At 32.0% G+C, this 16,648-nt stretch overlaps 1 protein-coding gene across 1 annotated transcript; it reads right to left on the bottom strand.

The window, feature by feature from the left end:
- Positions 1–2,179: 2,179 nt before the first annotated feature.
- LOC124307435 (uncharacterized) lies at positions 2,180–3,495 on the bottom strand. Its single transcript, XM_046769075.1, has 3 exons — positions 3,295–3,495; positions 2,297–3,123; positions 2,180–2,219 (listed from the first exon to the last, which is right to left on the bottom strand). The coding sequence occupies exons 1-3, from the start codon at positions 3,493–3,495 to the stop codon at positions 2,180–2,182; spliced, it is 1,068 nt and encodes a 355-aa protein (XP_046625031.1).
- Positions 3,496–16,648: the final 13,153 nt, after the last annotated feature.

The raw sequence follows: 16,648 nt of genomic DNA, 5'->3' as shown, positions 1-16,648 counted from the left end.
CTTAAATCGTGCATTTGTAAATCCTGAACCTTGGTCACAAATGATTCGTCTCGGAGCTCCAAAAATAAACGAATGTTTTTCCAACTGATTGATTGCTGTTTCTGTATCCAAACAACTTATCAAATTTAGCGTTACAAATTTCGTAAATCCATCTATAATTACAAAAACATACTCTTTCTTGTCAGAAGGACCTGATAATTTTCCGGATATATGTATGTGGATCGTATACCACGGAATATCTTTTTTTTCTATAGGATGCAGCTGAGCTTGTGTCGGTCTTGACACTGATTTACAAGTTTGACACAAAATACAATTTTCAACGAATCTCTTAACACGCTTTGACATTTGAGGAAACCAACACAGCTCGTACAACTTATCTAAAGTCTTTTTCCAGCCCAAATGGCAGATATTCTCATGTACGTGATGTATCAGTGACCACACCATCAGTCTCGGCACTACAGGTAACGTTATCTGTTTCGATTTTCTGTTTATCGTCTGCATCAAAATTTTGTCTCTAATTTAATATGTTTTTGCTCTCTCTGATCCTTCTATTACCTCACGGTATAAAGTTTTTATTTCGTCATCTTTCTGCTGAGCTACTATCAACCAGTCATCAGCTAATTCAATTATTTTATTCAAATCTTTCTTAACTATTTTGAGTACACTTTTTTTTGTAACTGGATTTTTTGACAAAAAGTCCGCATGCTTCATTCGTTCACCCGCGCGATATTCTATTTCGAATTCAAATGACTGCAAATATGCCCACCAGCGATAAACTCGTGGAGTAAGATCTTTTTTAAGGCTTGCGGCTTTAAGCGAATTACAGTCAGTCACAACTAAAAATTTACGTCCTACTAAATATTGTCTAAAATGTTTTATTGCGTTAACAACTGCAAGAGTCTCAAGTTCGTAAGAATGGTAACGAGTTTCAGCGTCTATGGTACGTTTGCTATAATAAGCGACGAGATGTTTTTCTTTTTCAACACATTGTAACAATACGGCACCATACCCGAGAGCACTAGCATCGGTATGTAGTTCGATTGGAGGATTAAGGTCGAAAATTCTCAGTAACGGTTCTGATGTTAAATAACTGACAAGCTTGGCCCTGGCGTCAGTGTGTTCGTCTGTCCATGTAATCGTTTTGGAACTACCTGCAGTAAGTTTGTATAAAGGAGCAGCCACTTGTGAAAATCTCGGTATAAATCTACGAAAATAGGATGCTCACCCTAACAATTGCCTTACCTGGGTCCGTGTGTTAGGAATTGGTGATTGCACCAGGGCTTCGATTTTTCGAAGGTTGGGCCTCAACTCTCCATGTGACACAGTGTACCCCAGACAATCAATTTTTGTTTTCAAAAATTTACATTTTTTTAAATTGAATGAAAATCCTTTTTCCGCAAGTTTTGCCATCACGACTGCCAACCTATCCAAAGCTTCCTGTGCAGTTCTTCCGGGTATAAGAACATCATCCAAATAGACAATCGCAAACGAATATCTCAATTCACCCAAAGCGTTATTGATTGCTCTCTGATATACGGCAGGTGCATTCATTAGCCCGAATGGCATTGTTAAATATTCAAACTGTCCGTCCGGTGTAATAAAAGCAAGCTTTTCTATTGAATTTTCTTTTACAGGTATCTGATGAAAGCCTGCCGTCATATCTAATGACGAGAAATAGTACGCACCGCACAGTCGATCTAATTGATCTTGAATCAACGGTAGCGGATAACGATCTGCTACTGTATTGGCGTTTAACTCCCGAAAATCCACACACAATCTATCTGATCCATCCTTTTTCTTAACTAAGATAATTGGACTAGAAAACGGACTCCTGCTTTCTCGAACGATTCCTGCCTCAAGCATTTTATTTACCATATGTCTAACACTCTCACGCTCTAAAATTCCTAGCTTATAAGGTCTTCGCTGTACAATTTTATTTTCATCTTTCAGTCTAATCTCAAAGCTGCCAGATGTTACACGAATCCTAGGAGTATCAACACTCATATGTTCCGCGTGCAGTCTTAACAATTTCAAAAGTGATTCTCTCATCTCTTCCACATCGCAATCTACAGTATCAAAATTAGTAGTTGCAACACACGCACCAACAAACTTGTGTAATTTTGCAAATTTAACTATGGTTCCATCTAATATGACTGAGATACCATTTGCTAACAATTCTTTACCCAGAATTATTTTTGTGGACAAACTTTCGTCCGGTACTACAAATAAATCAATTTCAACATTGATGCTATTCAACTGTGCACACACTGAGATCATCTCACGGCAATCCACATACCCATTTCCTAAGCCCCTCAAACGCGTACAAATGACTTGTCTTTTACCAGGCAACCTCTCCGCCAAACTCTCTGTTACAAGAGAACAGTCCGAACCAGAGTCAAAGATGAACGTCAACATCTTACCGTCAGCAAGCTTCAGAGTATTCTCAGTGGACGTAGAATTACAAAGCCTCACTACCTTCTCGTTCTTCTTAGGGAAACTCGGGGCAATGTGTCCCTCTTCCTTACAGTTGTAGCAGGTTATCGGCTTCTTTGGCCCCAAACCTCTACCGTCCAGTTCCTTGATGACCCGTGAGTAACTGCCACGCTGTGTCTGCAGAGCTGATCGACATTCGGCCTTCCGATGTCCTTTTCTTCCACAATTGTAGCACTCGATGTCAAAACGGTGCGACTTACCATCTCGCGGCGCCAAAGTCTTAGTATGTGGACCAGGGGCTCTGGAGGATGCACGCGGTTGATGGAAGTCGGTCGTTCGTCCATCAAGGTACGCCATCGCTTCTTGTAGGCTTTTAGGTGATTCTCGCACAAAGATGTTGCAAACGAATCTATTTTGCGCCGAATAGGATAATCCCGTAAATTGAGCTGCAGTCTCGTCCACCGTTTTTCTCTCGTTGAGCCACGCTTTTAATTTTCTCCCTTTCTTCATAAAATTTTCAAGTGTAAACTCTGCGTCTTCCATCCAAATCGTGTGCAGCTCCGACGCAACGTTCTTATTTTTTGCATACGCACTTAAAAACTCAGAACGTATTTCTACCCAGCTTTTTCCTGAGGGATCCATACCTGTGAACCACTGTGCCGCTTCGTCTTTAAATGCTTTCGCCAAGTGCTGGACAATTTCATAATCATCAGGATTATAACGGCGAATCCACTCGTCAATTATTTTCACCCAACCAGTCGCGTCAGTCGTTTTCGGATCAAATTTGATGAGATCCATCGGAACACGTTCTCGTCTGGAATGCAGTGCAAGCAGTCACAGATTTTCCTCCTTCAATCTTGCCTGACGTTTTCTGTGCCTACGTCTTCCGTGCTTCCTTCTTAGCAAATCATCAGAATGTTCAGATTCCGATGTCGTCGGGGATCGGTGATTTCTTTTTCGTTTTCGAGAAGTTTCTACTCTGCCTGTGTCACTCTTTGCACTTCTCCTCACACTTTCTTCTACATCTTCTGCCACACTGAAATCTTCCTCGTTTCGGTCCATCTCTATCTCGGAAATTTACTGAGTTTTTTACTTCTACACGCTTAAACGTTCTCTATCCCACTTCTGATGTCAGATATACAGAGTTAAATAAAGAGTTTAACACAGTTTATTCAATTGTAAGCCGCAGAGACACGGAACAACACAACTTTATTCAAATCGTTTGAAAATCATTCTAAAAGAAGATATTTTAGAGTCATTTTCACGATGTAGGACATGATTGAAGAATCTGAAAAAAATACTGTACCTTCACAAGGCCTGCTCAAAGCGATAAGTGAAGTTTCAAGAATGTGTTTTTCACCGTTTTTTTATTACAGAGATTCAAAATAACGGTTACACACCATGAGAGTGCACATAAATGATAATAATTACATAACTTGTGAAGGTACAGTATTTTTTTCAGATTCTTCAATCATGTCCTACATCGTGAAAATGACTCTAAAATAACGCTGCGACGCCACCGCGGGGTAGCGGTGGACGACAACCGGCCGCCCGCCGTTACGTAGAGACTCGGCGCGCCGCAATTTCATGCGCATCGACGCCTTTAATGATTTTTTACTCGAAAACAAAGAAAAACACCCCTCTGGAATTAATTCACAGATTGTAGTACAGTTCAAGAAACATGTCAGAATTTTAAAAAAATTTTTTGATGGTGTCAATCACTGTTTTAAAAATCTTTGAAAAATTAATTGTTAAATAAACAATTGATAACAATTTTTTTTTAACATTTCGTATTTTTTTTTAAATTTTATGGAGCTTTCCGCGTAATTTGAAGAAAAAAAAAATATTGTATCTAATTTTTTGCCGAAGTTATGAATTTTTGAAAAAAATGGGAGTCCAATTTGTTATTGTTAATAAAAAATCGAATTTTGCATTATGAGATTCGCGCTTTGGCACAAAAATCTAACTCCCCCTACACAATCCACATGCCAAATTAAAAAAATATCTGAGAGATGACTAATCCGGTTGACGCGGAATAGCCCTAATGTATATATATATGTATATTAAAATTTTCAATTTACTTTTGAGGAAAGAGAAATTTTGGAAAAAAAAACTTTTTTTACATTAGTTGAATTTTTTAAAGTTATATATGATTATTAAAGAAATCCTATATATTTTTTAATTATCTGCTGATATACAGGGTGTCCCTAAATTGCCTCCCACGGACTAGCCAGCATGATACCTCGTTAAAATCGAACCGAGAATTTCTTTTCCGGAAGCTCGTCCGACGCATAGTTTTTGAATTATAAGCGATAGCGCTAGGCCAATCAGAGTGCACCATTTCATCTAGATTTGCCGCCACGGAAATTGCTGTTTTGTTCGACTGGGTGAATTATTATTATTATTCGTTTACGAATTAAATATCGGCACCTCCCCTCTCTCGCTGCTGTACCCCTTATGCTTGAGGATGCGCTTCTGTTTACACACACAAGTGTGCGCCCATGGATGTGCGGCCGGCAGCGTGTGCCGCGGCAACAATACCGAGGTCAGCGCCCGAAAAGGGGTACAACAGGGAGAGAGGGGAGTTGCCGATATTTAATTCGTAAACAAATAATAATAATTCACCCAGTCGAACAAAACAGCAATTTCCGTGGCGGCAAATCCAGATGAAATGGTGCACTCTGATTGGCCTAGCGCTATCGCTTATAATTCAAAAACTATGCGTCGCACGAGCTTTCGGAAAAGAAATTCTCGGTTCGATTTTAACGAGGTATCATGCTGGCTAGTCCGTGGGAGGCAATTTAGGGACACCCTGTATAATTAAAGTGAAAATATTATTCATCAGAAAAATGTCATTTAATTTACCTTATGAATTGTAGTTTGGAACATGTATGCAATGGATTAGAACATATTATGGAATTCAAAGAAAACATACAAATAGATAAATGATTATCCATTTAATTTCATATTTTTAATTTTTAGAAATTAGTTATTCTTCAATTTAAGAAAAATTATTTATTTAAATTAATCATTTTTTATTTCATTAAATTATACAACTCAATTACCTCCATTGATATTCTATTATATTGATGTATAATAATAATGTATGAAAACAATGTATAATAGTAATGTATATATATATGTTATAATTTTTAATTTACTTTTGAAAAAAGAGAAATTTGAAAAATAAAAATTTTTGTACATTTGTTGAAATTTTTGAAATTATATATACTTATTAAAAGAATCCTATATATTTTTTAATCATCTGCTCACATATGAATTAAAATAAAAATATTATTCATTAGAAAAATGCCATTCAATTTACTTTATGAATTGTAATTTGGAACCTTTATACAATGAATTGGATCTTATTATAAAATTCAATGGAAACATACAGATGGATAGATGATTAGTTACTTAATTTCATGTTTTTAATTTTTGAAAATTAATTATTCTTCAATTTACAAAAAATTATTTATTGGAATTAATCATTCTTTATTTTATCGAATTATTTAACTTAATTACCTCCATTTATATTCTATCATTATCATGTATAATGTTATTGTAAAATGATAATGTATAATAATAATGTATACATATGTATGTATATTATAACTTTCAATTTAATTTCAAAGGAAGAAAAATTTTGGAAAAAAAAATTTTTATTACATTGGTTGAATTTTTCAAAATTACATATGATCATTAAAAAAATCCTATATATTTTTTAATTATCTGCTCACGTATGATTGAAATTAGAAATATTATCCTTTAGAAAAATGCCATTTGATAAACTTTATGCATTGTGATTTGGAACATTTATACAATGGATGAGAACTTATTATGAAATTCAAAGAAAACATACAGATAGATTAATGATTATTTATTTATTATCATATTTTTAATTTTTAAAAATCAATTATTCTTCACTTTAAGAAAAATAATTTATTCAAATCAAACACTCTTCATTTTATTAGATTATTTAACTTGATTACCTCCATTTGTATTCTTTGATATCAAAGTTTAATAATAATGTATAATATTAATGTATAATATTAACGTGTATATATATATTATAATTTTTAATTTACTTTTGAAAAAGAGGAATTTTGACAAAAAAAATTTTTTCACAATAGTCAAATTTTTTTAAATTAAATATAATTATTAAAAAAATCCTATATATTTTTTGATTATCTGCTCACATATTGATTAGAATGAAAATATTATTCATCAGAAAAATGCCATTTAATTTACTTTATGAATTGTAATTCAGAACATTTATACACTGGATGAGAACTTATTACAAAATTTAAAGGAAACATACAGATAGATAAATGATTATTTAATCAATTTCAAATTGTTAATTTTCAAAAATTAATTATTCTTCAATTAAGGAGAAATAATTTATTCAAATTATTCATCTTTTATTTTATCAAATTATTCAACCTAATTACTTCCATTTATATTCTATTATATTGATGTGTAATATCAATGTATATATATATACACACACACACACACACACACACACACACACACACACACACACACACACACACACACACACACACACACACACACACACACACACACACACACACACACACACACACACACACACACACACACACACACACACACACACACACACACACACACACACACATATATATATTGTAACCAATATTTTTCATACAGTTGAGGGTGAAACGATAGAACGATAATTGGTTACCCTACGGCGCAGTCACTAACCTGAATAATTAGATAGAGAGAGAGATACTAAGGGAGAAAGATACGATTGTTGGGCGCCAGACGCACATGCGTCAAAAATAGATAATTAGAGAAAAAGACAAAGGTAAAGGTAAAGGTAATAGATAAAGGTAAGGTCAGGTTCTACGACGGTTTTGCACAGTTCGCTCAGAGAGACAAGATAATGGTAGAGGGGCGGAGTCGAATCCAATAGATAAAATAAAAAACAGGTGAAGCAGGAATAATGTCAAATATATTAAGCAAGAAGCGATAAGTTTAATGACAAGCAAGTAGCTGAAGAGATTGAGTTACAATTACGATAAATGCGATAATTAACAATATTTACAGCCAGAGAAAGGTTAAGCGAGAGAGTTAACAAATAACGGAACGTTTTCCGAATAAGCGGGAAATATGCGCAAGCTCGCGATACTAAAGGTAATGATTAACACGGTTTTATGATAGATAGGCAGAACAGAAAAAGATATACTGTACTTAAATTAAGCGGTAAGCAAATAAATCATAAAATATGAGAAGCGATTATAAACACATGCGAAATACAACAATTGTGATAGTTATCACATTACCAGAATGATCAGAAATAGGCAGACAGGGAATTATGAATTACAAGGTAAATTCAAGCGACAGGTCAAGTAGAAAATTAGCATAAAATATAGAGAATAACAGATAATACGTAGTCTCTAGTTTGCTGTAAGTGCGAGAGAAAAAGAGATAATATTCGGTACGATAGAAGGTAATTCAAGATAAGGCGAACAATATTCAAGATAATTAATATGCAACGTACAGCAAACCAAATAGACTACGGACAACTACGATCAGCGATATTAGCGAAGAAAATAATGAAAAAGATGTTATGCGATACGGCACAATACTCCAATGTCAAATGAACGACGAGCGGGACCGCGCAGCGATGTAAGATCGCTCCCGCGGTACACTCACTAAGATACGATAATCAACGGTAATAGGTAAAGAGACAGATATAACTAATCAGAGAAAATATAACAAAATAGCAATGCTCAATAGCTAAGATAAAAATTGATCCTTTAACGGAACGCGCTGCTAGACAGCGATATTAGACATTCAAATATTCCAGAAGAGAAAGATAATAAAATAAACAATAGTCACCACAATGCGTAAGTAATAGTCAACTAGTCGCGAAGTTACTTGCAATAAGACAGAGAGAGGGACAAGATAAGAGATAAGAGAGAATAAGGTACGAGCCCAGGTGGCTCAAGCAGACCAACTGCAAGATAAAGAGAAAAGATACGAGCCCAATTGGCTCAAGCAGACCAACTGCAAGGTAAAGAGAGAGAGAGATAAGGGTAAAGGTACGATATATTGCAAGTAATCTCGTGGCTTCACAAAATAGAAAAGGAACCTCACTTACGTGAAAGAAGATAGAAACTGGTATAGAATGCGATGTAGATGCGATAATGATACGAGAAACTTTCTAACGAGAACACGTCTGTTTACTGCGAAAACTGAACGTAGAGTGACGAGATGAGCGAGGATCCTGATTTTCGTCGAGCTGCTGTCACGTGATTCTTCAAATTTGCGGTATTTTAATTGGACCAGCAGGTCGCGTAGGCCTGGTCCACGGGTAGGCGGCGATAATCCCTCGCCGCTTGTTTTTCTTTTCCCTCGACGACAGGTATCGAGGTATCGGGACGTCGGAAGGTGGTTAGAGATGTTTTCCTTCAGCTATGCGGTATCGTTGGTGAGAGGGGGGGGGGTCGTACTGCTTATGTGTTGCGATATTGAGGTGTGCGGCAATATTACGTCACCGGTCCTTTGGACTTGCAATCGACTGTAACTCACTCCTTGCTTTACTGGTACTCCCCGTTGTAGCTATTTCGTCGGCGCTGCATCCCGGCCCTCGCTCATCGAAGCCCTCATGCCGGAACGATCTGGTGGTGATGGCCCTCAACCCGGATCCCCACACTAGATCCACCAGATCCACGTGGTCAGCATATCATTAGCCTATTCCACGCCGCAGTCCTTCGATAAGACGGTTCGTGAAGAGAAAACCGTCTTCTATTGGATAGTCAACGACTTAGTAGATGTTAGGGTCGGTTCAGCTCCAGGCTGATAAGTATCGTCGACGGGAGGCTTCGTTGTGTTTTTGACGCACAGCCCTGTACGCCGCCTGACGATGCATCCGAGCGGTAGAAGCGTTCATTCGTGGTTCGGCTCCTGGCCGATAAGTCTCAAATAGTTGGAGGTGCTGTTTGTGCATCACGCACGACCCTGTTCGACAACTAGATAGGCATCCATCGGGAGTGGTTTCAGCGGTATTCGTTCGTCTGTAGTCGGTTGTGGTCGATGTTGAACTGGTACGTGACCCCTGTCAGGCAGTGTCCTGGTATCTTGACGCGAAGGTCTCGCCGATGGTTCTCGAAGAGCATTACAGAATTAGAAAATAGCATACAATTAGCTTAGTACAGAGAATTCAACTTAAAGATAATTAGTCGTTCATTTTTGGAGTATTGGCCTCAGACGTGCTTTCGTTATTTTCAGCGATATCTGCACCTAGGGGAATGCGATAATTAAACAAAGTGACGTGGTACGAAACACCACGTCACAATATACATCATAATTTTCAATTTCCTTTTAAAAAATAAGAAATTTGAAAAAAACATTTTTTTTTACATGATTTAAATTTTTCAAAATTACATATAATTATTAAAAAAATCCTACATATTTTTTAATTATCTACTTACATAATAATCAAAATAAAAATATTATTTATCAAAAAAATGCCATTTAATTTACTTTATGAATTGTAATTTGGAACATTTATACAATGGATACTTATTATAAAATTTGAGGAAAATATACAGATAGATGAATGATGATTTAATTGATTTCATATTTTTGATTCTTCAAAACTAATGATTCTTCATTTGAGGAAAACTGATTCATTTGAATTGGTCATCTTTCATTTTATTTGATTATTCAACTCAATTACCCACATTTATATCCTATTATATTATTGTATAATATCAATGGATAATGTTAATGTATAATATTAATGTATAATATTAATGCATATATATACATTATAATTTTCATTCTACTTTTGAAATGAGAGAAATTCACAAAAATAAAATTTTTTTTTGTTAGTTGAATTTCTTAAAATTATACATAATTGATCGAAAAATCCTATATATTTTTCAATTATCTGCTTACATATTGATTGAAATGACAATATTATTCGGTAAAGAAATGCTATTTAATTTACTTTATGAGTGTAATATGGAAAATTTATACAATGGATTAGAACTTATTATGAAATTCAAAGAAAGCATACAGATAGATATATGATCATTTATTTAATTTCTCATTTTCAATTTTTAAAAATCAATTATTCTTTAATTTGAGAAAAATAATTTACTTAAATTATTCAATTCTTATTTTATCAAATTATCAAACTTAATCACCTCAATTTGTATTCTATTATATTAATGTTATAATTTTCAATTCACTTTTATTCAATTCACTTTTATACAAAAAGAAATTTCGAAAAAAATTTTTTTTTACATGAGTTAAGATTTTCAAAATTATATATAATTATCAAAAAAATTCTGTATATTTTTTAATTATCTGCTCACATATCAATTGAAATAGAAATATTATCCATTAGAAAAATGCCATTTAAATTACTTTATTAATTGTGATTTGGAACATTTACACAATGAATGAGAACTTATTATGAAATTTGAAGGAAACATACAGATAGATGAATGATTATTTATTAAATTTCATATTTTTGATTTTCAAAAATCGATTATTCTTCAATTTGAGAAAAATAATTCATTTACATTAATCATTTTTTATTTTATTAAATTATTCAACTTAATTACCTCCATTTATATTTTATTATATCAATGTATAATGATTAAGTATAATATTAATGTGTAATATTAATGTATATATATATGTTATAATTTTTAATTTACTTTCAAAAAAAGAGAAATTTTTAAAATAAAAATTTTTTCAACATTAGTAGATTTTTTTAAAATCATATATAATCATCAAAAAAATCCTATATATTTTCTAATTATCTGCCCAATAATCAATCAAAATAAAAATATTATTCATTAGAAAAATGCCATTTAATTCAATTTATAAATTGCAATTTGGAACATTTATACAATGGATTAGAATTTATTATGAAATTCAAAGAGAACATACAGATAGATGAATGGTTATTTATTCAATTTCATATTTTTAATTTTTGAAAATTAATTATTCTTCAATTTGAAAAGAATAATTCATTTGAATTAACCATTTTTTATTTCATTAAATTATTCAACTCAATTACCTTCATTTATATTTCATTATATTGATGTATAATATTATTGTATAATATTAATGTATAATAATAATGTATATATATATATTACAATTTTCAATCAACTTTTGAAAAAAGAGAAATTTAAAGAAAGAAATTTTTTACATTGGTTGAATTTCTTATAATTAGATATAATCATCAGAAAAATCCTATATATTTCCCAATTATCTGCTCACATATTGATTAGAATAAAAATATTATTCATTGGAAAAATGCCATTTAATTTACTTCATGGAGTGTAATTTGGAACATTCATACGATGTGTTAAAACTTATTATGAAATATTAGGAAAAGATACAGATAGATGAATGATTATTTATTTGATTTCATATTTTGAATTTTTAAAAATTAATTGTTCCTCACTTCAAGAAATTAATTTTTTTAAATTGATAATTTTTTATTTTATCAAATTATTAAACTCAATAACCTCCATTTATATTCTATTATATCAATGTATAATAATTATGTATAATATTAATGTGTAATATTAATGTGTAATATTATTGCATATATAAATTATAATTTTGAATTTACTTTTAAAAAAAGGAAAATTTTTAGAATGAAATTTTTTTTGCATGAGTTAATTTTTTACAATTATATATAATCATTGAAGAAATCCTACATATTTTCTAATTATCTGCTCACATATTAATCAAAATAAAAATATTATTCATTAGAAAAATGCCATTTAATTTACTTTATGAATTGTAATTTTGAACATTTATACAACGGTTTGAAACATATTATGAAATTTAGAGAAAGCATACAGATGGATAGATTATTATTTATTTGATTTCATATTTTTAATTGTTGAAAATTAATTATCCTTCAATTTAAGAAAATTAATTTATTCAAATAGATCATTTTTTATTTTATCAAATTATTTAACTCAATCACCACCATTTATAGTCTGTTATTATAATGTATGATATAAATATATAGAAATATATATATATATATGTATATTATAATTTTCATTTACTTTTAAAAAAAGAGAAATTTGAGAAAAAAAATTTTTTTTCACAGTATTTAAATTTTTTAAAATTATATGTAATTATTAGAAAAATCCTATGCATCTTTTGATTATCTGCTCACATATTATTCAAAATAAAAATATCATTCATTAGAAAAATGCCATTCAATTTACTTCATGAATCGTGATTTGGAACATTCATACAATGGATCAAAACTTATTATAAAATTTTAAGAAAACATACAGATAGATAAATTATTATTTATTTGGTTTGATATTTTTAATTTTTGAAAATTAATTATTCTTTAATTCAAGAAAAATAATTCATTCAAATGAATCATTTTTCATTTCATTGAATTATCTAATTCAATTACCTCCATTTATATTCTATTATATTCATGTAAATATAAATATACTTAAATAATATAAATATACATAAATATACATATGAATATATGTGTGTGTGTGTGTATATATATATATATATACTCATATATATAATATAATTTTCAATGAACTTTTAAAAAATGAGAACTTTCTGAAAAAAATTTTTTTTTCACATTATTCAAATTTTTCAAAATTATATATAATTATTAGAAAAATCCTATATATTTCTTAATTATCTGCTTACATATTAATTAAAATAAAAATATTATTCATTAGAAAAATGCCATTTAATTTACTTTATGAATTGTAATTTGGAACATTTATACAATGGATTAGAACTTATCATAATATTTGAAGAAAACATACAGATAAATAAATTATTATTTATTCAATTTCATATTTTCAATTTTTAAAAATCAATTGCTCTGTAATTCAAAAGAATAATTTATTCAAATAAATGATTTTTCATTTTATCAAATTATTCAACTTAATTACCTCTATTCATATTCTATTATAATAATGTAAAATAATAATATATATATGTGTGTGTGTGTATATACATATATATATATATACATATATTATAATCTTGAATTTACTTTCGAAAAAAAAAAAATTACAAAAAATTTTTTTTCACATTATTCAAATTTTCTAAAATTATATATAATTATCAGAAGAATCGTATATATTTTTCAATTATCTGCTCACATATTGATTAAAATGAAAATATCATTCATTAGAAAGACGCCATTTAATTTACTTTATAAATTGTAATTTGGAACATTTATACAATGGATTAGAACTTGTTATGAAATGTAAAGAAAACATACGGATAGATAAATTATTACTCATTTGATTTCATATTTTTAATTTTTGGAAATTAATTATTCTCCAATTTCAGAAAAATAATTTATTCAAATGAATCATTTTTTATTTCATCAAATTATTTACCTCAATTACCTCCATTTATATCCTATTATATTAATGTGTGATATAAATATATATAAACATATATATATATTGTAACGTTCTAGACGTTACGTTAATAAAATATGGATCCGCGAGTTTACTTATTAAGTCAAAGAAATCAAGAGCGTGAATAAAATATTGTGAAAATGCTTTCAATGCGTAATATGTGTTTCTCGTTTAAAGTCTGAAACAAGACTGTTTTTACAATAATGTCGGTTGGCGCAGCAACCTTATTCTTTTCAAAGACATGAGAGGTACGTCTTATAAACGTCTTTTATCTATGCTGACTACTAGATCATTAAAGAGGGGGCAAAACGGGTGATTTCACCCTTTGTAACACTATTCTCCCCCCGAGAAAAGGAGTCGTCCCGACTCGGGAAAGATAAAACAATTATAAAAGTAGTCTAGTAGTCAGTGCTCAATGGTGAGTTGGAGCTGTGGCTCTAAAAATTTAAGGACTCCCTTTTTTACTATCTGGCATTTGCCCACAGTCTCAAGGTAAACCACAGAAAACCTTAAGCAGATAGTTGAGCGTTAAATAATTTAAAAAATTTATGTGCCTTGTTTTTACAAAGGTAAGTGTTATCTAGTGTCATGTGGCTCCATGAATTTGAAGACAACAAAATCTTCCGGATCGCCGTCGAAAAGAAAATCCATTCCTCATCAGGGAAAATAGTGCGGTGAAACAAACACAGATGTACGACGAGGCGGGAAACGATACATGGAAGAACTCTGGGTCCTAGGCTACATAAAAGCTGATTCCCTCTGAGAACCGGCACAGGAAACAGGGAAAAGGAATGGGTGACTGAATCCAAAGCTTCTTCTGAGACAGCACACCCTAGAGTTTGGAGGACATATGTGAGTGGTGGTATAACAATTCAAATTCACTAAGTGAATTTGGGAGAATACTTGAATAAAATAAATGAAATATGTATTCAAAAGAAAAGAAACGATCTTATCTGAATCATTTCTGCATCCTTCTTCAAAATACGACCACCAGTCATCTTCAGGAATCGGGGAAAGATTGGATGGGAAAAGGCTGTGTCAAATAACCTGAAAAAGTACTCACAAAAACTGACACTTGAGGTTAATAAAATGTGAAAATCAAGCAATCGCTCATCGACCTTGAAAATAATCGTGGCTCTATTCACATTTCAAAAGAAACCAAAGCCTGTCCGACACAAAACTCGATTCCAGAGAAGAAATTTCTAGAAAGAAACAATCGAAGAAAACAAATTTCAAATTGATTAGCAACTCAGAAATAACAACCCATTATCAGGCTTCCGTAGTAAGAAGAACCATGTCGAAAATTCACAACTTGATAAACGCGGGGATATTAGCTCAAACCTTTGACTTTGCTAATTTTAAAAACTTGTCAGGAGAACAATTAGAAAGCAAATTCCAGAATTCATGGAAAAAGTTTTCTTGTGGGTTTTTCAATTTTCGAATCGAAGAAGGAAAAATTGATCCTCTCTGTACGTCATGCTGCACCCGCAGGTAAATGAAAAACAAACACAAGAAACAACCCCTTATTCAAATAGAAATTTAAATTGAATTTTTTTTTTTATTGTGAAAATTTCAGTCCTGAACATCTGCGAGGTGAAGGTCCACGCAACTTTTCTGAAGGACAATACTTCCTGCACAGTTTGCAAAGATAGTCTTATCTTCATTGAAAAACCGACGGAAGGCTGCTTCGAATGTGAGGCCGTAAAGATTGAATTGAAAACCATCATTAAAACCGCATACCACTTCCAAATTATTTAGTTTTTTTTTTTACTGTTCAAATATTCTTGAAAATGCAAATAAAATAAAATTCAATTGAAAGGTTTAACTTTATCCGTGTGTCATTGCAAAACAGAAGCTAGAATAAACTTGATCGGCTGCAGATTCTGCATTGATGACCAAAACAGGAGCCAATAAACAAGAAAAGGTTTGTTTTACTAGCCAATCTTCATGAACCTCATGAATAGTTCTGAGTAGCTCTAAAGAAATGCTCGATTCCTCCTCACGAGAACGGGAACTAACTCGAGCAAAAGAAGTTTCTGGGGAAACTCGCAAATAAACAATCAAATCTACTCTGAGCTCAGAAGAGCGAATGAGAAGATCAAAATTTTTCGTCAATAAATGAGATTCGGAGTCGCGAAAATTACCTAACCAGCCCCCTGCAACTAGATCGAGCGAAAAAGTAAAAAGAGTAACCTAGTATGTCACATAATTTTAGTTCTTATTAAAGGCGCTAGTAGTGCAGTTGCACGGGTTGCACTCTGTAAAGGCCGTAAAGGTAATCGCGCAAACCCACTGATATATATCGCAAACCGCGCAACTGTACTACTAACGCTCTCTACCGAGTGTGACAACATAGACTCGTTTTCTGAAACACGGAGTGACAGGGAGCTGTACCTAACCTTCGACGAGCTTCTACAAAACAATTGCTACTGAATATTGATCTTTCCATCACCTTTACAGGCAATGAAGTCGTCTGCAGATGTCTATCTAACATAACCATTTGAGCGAAATGCTGAAAATAATAGCAATAACGATCTGGGTTCTGATACATCAAATCTAAAAGATTAATTCCAGCTACATTTCGATATTCTTCAAGAGGTTCTAAAAGTGTACAGACCTGGCGATCTGCTAAAAACCTCTTGGTGAAAGTTGTTTTTCCGCATCCGATATTTCCTTCAATAATAATCGTAAGCGGTCGAGTTTTACTCAAATGAATTCCGAAAGGTAAATTCTTCTCCCAATCGATGACCGACTGTAAAGAA

Source organism: Neodiprion virginianus, chromosome 6, assembly GCF_021901495.1.
Source record: "Neodiprion virginianus isolate iyNeoVirg1 chromosome 6, iyNeoVirg1.1, whole genome shotgun sequence".
NCBI lineage: Eukaryota > Metazoa > Arthropoda > Insecta > Hymenoptera > Diprionidae > Neodiprion > Neodiprion virginianus.
This window is presented reverse-complemented; position numbering and strand designations above follow the sequence as displayed.

Coding starts and splice junctions, on each gene's coding strand:
- LOC124307435 (XM_046769075.1), bottom strand. CDS start 3,495: ATGGACCGAAACGAGGAAGATTTCAGTGTGGCAGAAGATGTAGAAGAA. Junction 3,124..3,294: donor GTAGGCACAGAAAACGTCAG/GCAAGATTGAAG, acceptor GAAATTGTCCAG/CACTTGGCGAAAGCATTTAA. Junction 2,220..2,296: donor TTGAGGGGCTTAGGAAATGG/GTATGTGGATTG, acceptor ATTTATTTGTAG/TACCGGACGAAAGTTTGTCC.